At 43.4% G+C, this 7,939-nt stretch overlaps 1 protein-coding gene across 1 annotated transcript in view; it reads right to left on the bottom strand.

Annotated features, from left to right (window-relative positions):
• Positions 1 to 5,320, bottom strand: part of LOC310789119 (echinoderm microtubule-associated protein-like 6) — a gene marked incomplete at both ends in the record, with an annotated part of 121,385 nt that extends 116,065 nt beyond the window's left edge. The window contains one exon of the mRNA XM_083650714.1: positions 5,124 to 5,320. Coding sequence (XP_083506840.1) covers positions 5,124 to 5,320 — 197 coding nt within the window. The remainder of the gene's footprint in view (positions 1 to 5,123) is intronic.
• Positions 5,321 to 7,939: the final 2,619 nt, after the last annotated feature.

The following is a 7,939-nucleotide window of genomic DNA, read 5'->3' on the forward strand; positions in this document are numbered from 1 at the left end:
GTTATACTTATGAGCCCTTCAAGAGGGCTTATGTTTAGTGTGAATATGACATAAGTCCATTTGAACGGCCCCTTATGTGGTTTTCACCACATGTTAAGTGGACATTTTCTGAAAGCTTCAAGCTCACGACTTGTGACGTGTCTTGTGATGTTTTCAGAACGACTTTCATTTGAAGGCAGCATTAATAAGCTGACCATAAACACGTTTTCCATCTCAGGAAAGTAGTTCCGTAGCACAGTAGCGTATTGAAGAATTTGTTCCCATTTTAATTTAATTTGGTAATAACTACAACAAACAGACTGAGTTTTCATGGTAACAGCAACTTTTTAAATGGAAACGATGTCTTTGTGAACATGAGCTGTATTTCAAGGGTTTTCACTTACAATTAGAGCCAGTGACTTTATGGGTTGACGGCAGAGATTTTCAATATAGCTAGAGATAAGGCAACCCCAGGCTCCACCAATTAGAGATGCTACGATCCGATCATGTGATCGGATATCGGCGCGATATCAGCCAAAAAACATGGATCGGATCGGATCGGATTCCAGCGAAAATGACCGATCCAAGGCTCCGATATAAGCACTCCATTCCATGACTCCGCTCCAGGATTTCTATCCAGCATGCAGCAGCAGCAGCAGCAGCACACAGAGGCCACGTGATCACAAGTTACAACAGGGCTTCTAGTAGCAGGCAGCTAGCCAACTGGTATCACCGTAGCACTACACAGAACACGGCAACAGCATAGAGAGCGAGCGAAAAAACCCAACGATGTCCGCCGTGTGGGAATATTATACACTAGAAAGCGAAGGGGACCCAACAGCCAAATGCAAAACTTGCTTGGTCTCATTCCACCACTAAAAACTATCCCAGCCCGGGTTGTATTGGGGTCGAGTCGTGCTACTTTTCGTACCTGCCTCGTCGTGGTTCTATTCTGTGAACCCGGTACCATACGGTGACGTGAAAACATTGTTGACTACTGATTGGTCAGGCAGAATCGTGTTTACTCTGTCTACTGACATCTATATGCAATGCCGCATACCAGTTTAGTGGGCTTACCTTCTCTTTTGTTATGTATATTTCCATCAGTCTTTTGTGTTGCTGCCTTCGCCTCCGGTGAAATAAAACCGTGGCGGGTGTTCAATTGTCTGAGAGAGAAAAAAGTCCACTGCTCAGGAAGCTCCTGTAGCTGATTGCAGACTGCAGCGTTCCGCTAGGCCGCAGCGGGTCTTTGGTGAAGCCGCGGTCTTGCCTGGTGAGAGGCCGCGGGGTACAGGCTTCACTCTGTTGCGCCTCTCCCGTCCCGTCCCCGCGCAGCGCAGCGTATGCCTGTGAGTTTGACTAACTACAAAGTGATATCCATTCTCCTGGCCGATTGTCACATTTGCCCATGTACACTGTAGGTCATTTAGAGGCACCAGTATTTCATAAACAGTTTAAAAGTTCTGTGGATGGATTTAATTGTAACGTTATGTTATAGCCTACTTCGGCTATTAGGCGAAGGACAGATATGCGGTCACTATGACGACCAGCTGTGGGCGGGGGCAGATGATCCGCGGTGGAAGCAAAACGTCCATCGTGCCGAAACGAGTAGAGCCGACTGGTGACGAGCTGTGCAGGGCAGTAAAATGTGGTGGAAATGAGCCATAACAGCAAACCAGTGGGGGCTGTTAGAGAAGACATCCAAGGTTCTCACCCCCTAATGTCAGTGCTGCCTCTGCCACCGCAGCTGATGTCATCTTACTTAAAGTAAAATAAATGGGTATGTTTTTCTCATAACCTACTGTTGTGGAACTTGTTTACTATTATTCTGGGGAGGTTATGTTCTCTTTTTGAGTAATATCACTTGATTAATCTTTTATTTAACATTCCAGACTACAAAATCAGTACTAAAAAGTAAAGCTAAAAATGTTTGTTGCCTGCTAGCTATCAGACAGCATAGAGAGGCTTAAATATGTGCTGCCTGTATCGGTATCGGATCGAAATCGGTATCGAATCGGGTATCGAAATTTGAACGGAATCGGATCGGTTTTGAAGCTAAAATATCGGAATCGGATCGGAATTGAAAAATCTCGATCGCAGCATCTCTACTACCAATTGTAAGAAATGTTACTAGCAAGTCTCCTAAATGGTCACGTGGTCACCTGACCTCTCCACTGAAGTGTTGTGAGAGGACTGTGCCTGGTGATGCTGGGTTAGTGCTGACCTAGCAAGCTAACTTGAACCAGAGATCGTGAGTTCCCCAAACTCCACACAAACCACACATATAAACACAAAGCTGCCCATTGTTAGCTCAATAGTAGTAATAGTTGTAACTAAGATATTCGATAAAAATAATTAATCCAACCACAGATTTAGCTACTATCTGACATGGACTTCACATGTAGCTTTAAGCTAATCGCTCGCTGCTAACGTGAGCTCCTGTTGCCAAATCTGGCGAGAGTGTGTTGCTGAGACAGAGACAGGCCTTGAACAAATTTAATTTTCTCCTGATCTATCTGTCTGTGAAAAATGCCATTTTAGTGTCAGAATGTTCAGAGGATATGTGGTTTCTGTAAATAAGAAGATGTACTTTGATGACTATGGGGGCGAAAGAATCATGGAGTCATAATCTGAGATCACATTCACTCCTTCCATTGACTCCAATAGATTCAAACCTGCCGCAAGTCTCCTAAGTCAAGTCAAGTCAAGTCAACTTTATTTATATAGCACATTTACATACAGCAGCAGCTGTAGCAGCCGCTTCACAGGCGAGGGGCAAATAAGGAGCACAAATGTAAACAGGTAGGTGCAGAAAATACTGAAAAAAGTGCAACACAATACAAGATATGATGGCAATTAAAAGGAGAGAAGAAAAGGACTAAAAACAATAAAACAATAAAACAATAAAACAATAAAACAATAAGCAATAAAACAATAAAAGCCAGGGACCTATTGAAAGCTAGGTGGGGGGGAAGGCCAGGGAGAACAGGTTAGTTTTTAGTTGGGACTTAAAAACCTCTAGAGTCTGGGCGGCCCGTACGTGGAGGAGGAAGGCTGTTCCAGAGCTTCGGTGCAGCAGCCGAAAAGGCTCTGTCTCCCCTGGTTTTCAGCCTGGTTCTGGGCACCACCAGCAGTGACTGGTCTGCTGACCTAAGGGATCTGGAGGGGGTGTGGCGGTCCAGGAGCTCGGAGAGGTAGAGAGGGGCCATTCCATTTAGTGTTTTAAAAACGGTCAGGGCGAATTTAAAATCAATGCGGAAAGTGGCCGTGGCCGTGGTAAACCATGGGCAAAAAAACCCACGTGACACAACTACAGGAAGTGACTTGAAGTTGAAGTGTCTTGCTTTGATATCCCGCTGTCTTTGCTGACAGCTAAGAACTGTACTTGGGAAGTCTCAAAGTAACGGGAGTAGAGCAAACGCATTGTTGATTTTGGTATTTTCGGGATTTGTTGACGCCGGTAAGAAATGCATTAAAAAAAGCACCAGGCTTAGGAAGTGACGTACAACTGAAACATATATGTAGTGTACATGATGTAACATGGCATGTTTACACAGCAGAGAGCTTCTCTAATGTGGCTGTTTCCATGTTATATGACAGATGAGTTCCTGAGGCTCAGTCACGTATGAGCACATCTCTCATATGGAAGAAACAACTACCGTATGTGCATCTGATCTGCACTGGAGCCTGTCTACAGCGCTGACGGGGTTATTACACTACACACAGTGTGTGTGTGTGTGTGTGTGTGTGTGTGTGTGTTTCAATACTGAGTTTATATGGGATTTTTTTTAATATCTTTCATGATATGCAATTCACACAGAGAGGCAAAGTGACTGCCTACTTCCTGCTTCAGCACTGTACCAGAGATTTTCATCCGTCATTTATTTTCCCATAGACATTTTCGTAAAATGCTTATAAAAATAGTTTGACTTGTTCCAACCAAACGGTTCAGATATATTTAGAAACAGGAGAGGCCACATAACATTTGACTCGGACCAAAACGTAAAAAACGCGGATTTAAAGAAAATATTTTTTCGATGTAGTTTTTTAAAGCAGCTACGAGCAAGATTTTCGATTGTTATTAAACAGTATAATTATAATGTTGATGCATCACATCTTACCTATAATAGTAGCTGAGACCAAAGCCGTGTGAATCGGAGATTGCTCTCTTGATGATTATAGAGTCTGTGTCTGTCTACCGGCGGGCCGGATAAACCCGGAAGTGAAACTAGCAACAGACCATAAATACGGAGAACGCCATGCAGGGGCTTGCTACTCTCGTGAACATCTCTCGTTATATTCTAACAGTTTGTTTGGAAGTTATTTTGTTATTTTGTGGTTATGGCCGAAGTGGCTGGCGCAAACCATTTCATTTCACTTCCTGATCTGCCCCGGCCACAGACAGACTAATCGTCAAGACAACACTGGCCGATTCACTCGGGGTTCAAGCGAGACTACTCGGCGTTGGTCTCGTCTACTATTAGAGGTAAGATGTGATGCATCGATATTACATTTAGACTGTTTAATAACAATCGAAAATCTTGCTCATAGCTGCTTTAAGTTTTGGTCTGAGTGAAATGTTCGCGGGTCTCTCCCGATTCTAAATATAGCTGAACCGTTTGGTGTGACGAAGTAAAACAATTTTTTATAAGCATTTTACGAAATGTCTATGGGAAAATAAATGGCGGAGAAAAATCTCTGGTACAGTGCTGAAGCAGGAAGTAGGCGGTCACTTTGCCTCTCTATTCCTACAGGGCCTTCACAGTGTAATAATAACGTTGTAGATCAGTGATTCTCAACCTTTTTCATATCAAGGTCCCATTAATCTATAGTCCACATTAGGGCCATTTGATAAGATTGTGTCTCTCGGACCCAAATCTGAGAATATTCTTTATTATCAGATATGATTTTGTCCAGAACCCTAATGACAGTTAGGTAGAGATATAACAGATGAACTATGATCCAAACAGTCCTTCTTCCACATTCTCTAATGGTGTTAACATCTTGTAGATTAAATACATAATAGTGAAGTTGAACAATTGATCAGTTTGCTGGGGACTTCCTGGAAACCCCTCAAGGAGCCCTGGTGGTCCCCACACCCCACATTGAGAAGCACTGCTCTAGACGTTCTGGTAGCAGCCTACCTGATGATGTCGTCGTTGTGTCCCAGGTAGAACCTCTGTGTGTGCTCGCGCGTGTTGTAAACCACACCCACTCCGGCCACAAAGTACACCAGCTCCTTCCCGGCCGTGTAGTACAGGTTGTTGCGGCACTGATGACCCCGGTACCCGTAGACCCAGTCCAGCCGGAGCCGACAGCCCGGGGCGCTCCGGTCCGACATGACACATCTGCCAGCCAGAGGGCCTTCCTCGACTTTAGTATCTCTCTCTCTCTCTCAGTCGACTTTAGTATCTCTCTCTCTCTCTCTCTGTCTCTCAGTCGGCTTTAGTATCTCTCTCTCTCTCTCAGTCGGCTTTAGTATCTCTCTCTCTCTCTCAGTCGGCTTTAGTATCTCTCTCTCTCTCTCTCTCTCTCTGTCTCTCAGTCGGCTTTAGTATCTCTCTCTCTCTCTCTCTCTCTCTCTCTCTCTCTCTGTCGGCTTTAGTATCTCTCTCTCTCTCTCTCTCAGTCGGCTTTAGTATCTCTCTCTCTCTCTCTCTCTCTGTCGGCTTTAGTATCTCTCTCTCTCTCTCTCTCTCTGTCGGCTTTAGTATCTCTCTCTCTCTCTCTCTCTCAGTCGGCTTTAGTATCTTAAAGTCCAGAGCCAGGAGGAACAGGTGGGAAGGGAAGGGAAACTGCAGCGCACTGACATGAGCAGCCTCAATGAAAACACGATACGATGCGATACGATACGATACAATACAATACGATATGATACCCTACAATACAACTTTTTTGTCACATTTCTCTAACCACTAGGCTATAATATTAGCTACCACAAGAAGTTTATAATGTGTCTGGTGCTCAATATTCACCTTATTGTACTTTATGGCAGTTTTTTTAATCTGGTATCACTATTATTTCCTATATGGACTTGTAGTGTGTCTGTGGTAATCGATACTGGGTTTATTGTGACTATATTGCACGTAACGATATTTTTACTCTATCGCTATAATAATCCATTAATATTATATGTAGTTATAGTGTTGATGTCATCACTAGTGAGTATGTGATCCTATTTATAGCACATTCATCTCATACAGTAACACTCTAATAATCCTATAATATTGCTATATGTCTTTATACCCATCTTATTGTAGGCCTATAAAGGTATCTTTACATCGCCTGTGATATCACTATAATATCCCTATAATAATATTAATGGTATTTTTGGATCTCCTTTGAGATCACTCTAGTATTTCTCGAACATCTCCTAGGATGACCCCAGGCAGTTCTCCAAGCAGCAGCCAGCCTGCTCAAACTGCAGCAATTAAAACAGATGGCAGTTTCCACATGCTGCAGATAACAGGCAGCTTACTGCCTGCTCTTTACTCTCTGCCAGCCATCATCATCATCATCATCATCATCACTATACCATCCTCTTCCTAAGGGCTGCTGCTGGGGACGCACCCATGAGGAGAAATCACATTAATACTCCTATATGGAATAGCCTATATGTGTCTGTGGTATAGTCAATAATGAGTGTATAGTGACTATATTGTAGTTTATGTTATTTGATTTACTATAATAAAGGTATAATAGCACCCTACAATGTCTGCATCATTCTAAAATGTATTGTAGGATTGCTATGGTTCTATTTCGTATAATGCAACGTGCTCCAAGCCTCATTCAGAATTTCTACCTAAACCTGAATGAAGATTCTCCCTGTTCAATACTCAGACACATTGGGTTTGGTTTTCTGTAAGATTCCCTCATAAATGACACAGCCTATAATAAAAAATAAATCTGCGTTTGACTTCACAGATAACATTACAGGCTCCTCATGTGTCTGCAAAGTTGCCTCAGTCAGTGCAGTGAAAGTGCAGTCCCACTTCAAGCCACAGGGGGGGGGAAGTATCAGCAAATGACCGCTGGAACTGCTGGATTCTGCTCTATGTAAAATATAATCCTCACACTAATCCTCGACTCAGCATCATCCACGTTACTATGGGTTTAGGGCTGGGCGATATGGACCAAAAATCATATCTCTGTATTTTTAGGCTGAATGGCGATACACGATATCTCTGTATTTTCTACAAAGTGTGGGTTAAATGTTGAGTTGTAAAGCCACATGTGATGTAGCGCTCAAGCATCACAATATTTGGACCAAATACCTAGATATTGTGACAATATTGCAGGCATGACTATTGTTTGGTGTATTCACAAAATATTGACACCATTAGATTTTGATACATAATCATCAGTAATGTGGATATAAGTGGGTAAGGGCAAATAATGGAACAGCTAGAACAGTGTGGTTAAGTTCAGAAAATGACATCACTTTACTGTAATGCAGCCTTTAAAACGAGGAAAAGACAACACTTGTGCCATACTGTATCACCATATGCAAAATCAAAGACGATATCTAGTCTCACGATATCCATATGCTATAATATTGATATATTGCCCAGCCCTAATTATAATGCACAGACTAGTGTCTCCAAATACGCATGGTGGCAGAAAAGGTGCGTGCAGCAGCTCACAAATCCATTCACAAATCTGAGTGTAAATCCCAGAGAGAGAGAGAGAGAGAGAGAGAGAGAGAGTGGGGGGGAGGGGGGCAGATTATTTCAACTGTGGGTTTCTCCTAAAAAGGGGGAGGGGCAGGCTCGGTTCCGTTGGAGCCACGACAAAAACAGAGAGGTAATCCGGGCAAATGGTCCAACTTCAGCGGCGAGAGGACGGCAGCAAACCGCAGCATCCCATTCCCAGCCGAGAGAGAAGTCCTGATTCCCGGTAGGAAGAGAGCATCTTCCCCCCAGTCTTCAGCCTGGATGCAGCCTGCAACACAGCGGGCGGA

The sequence above is a fragment of the Poromitra crassiceps genome (assembly GCF_964638095.1).
Source record: "Poromitra crassiceps genome assembly, chromosome: 14".
In the NCBI taxonomy this organism is placed as follows: domain Eukaryota; kingdom Metazoa; phylum Chordata; class Actinopteri; order Beryciformes; family Melamphaidae; genus Poromitra; species Poromitra crassiceps.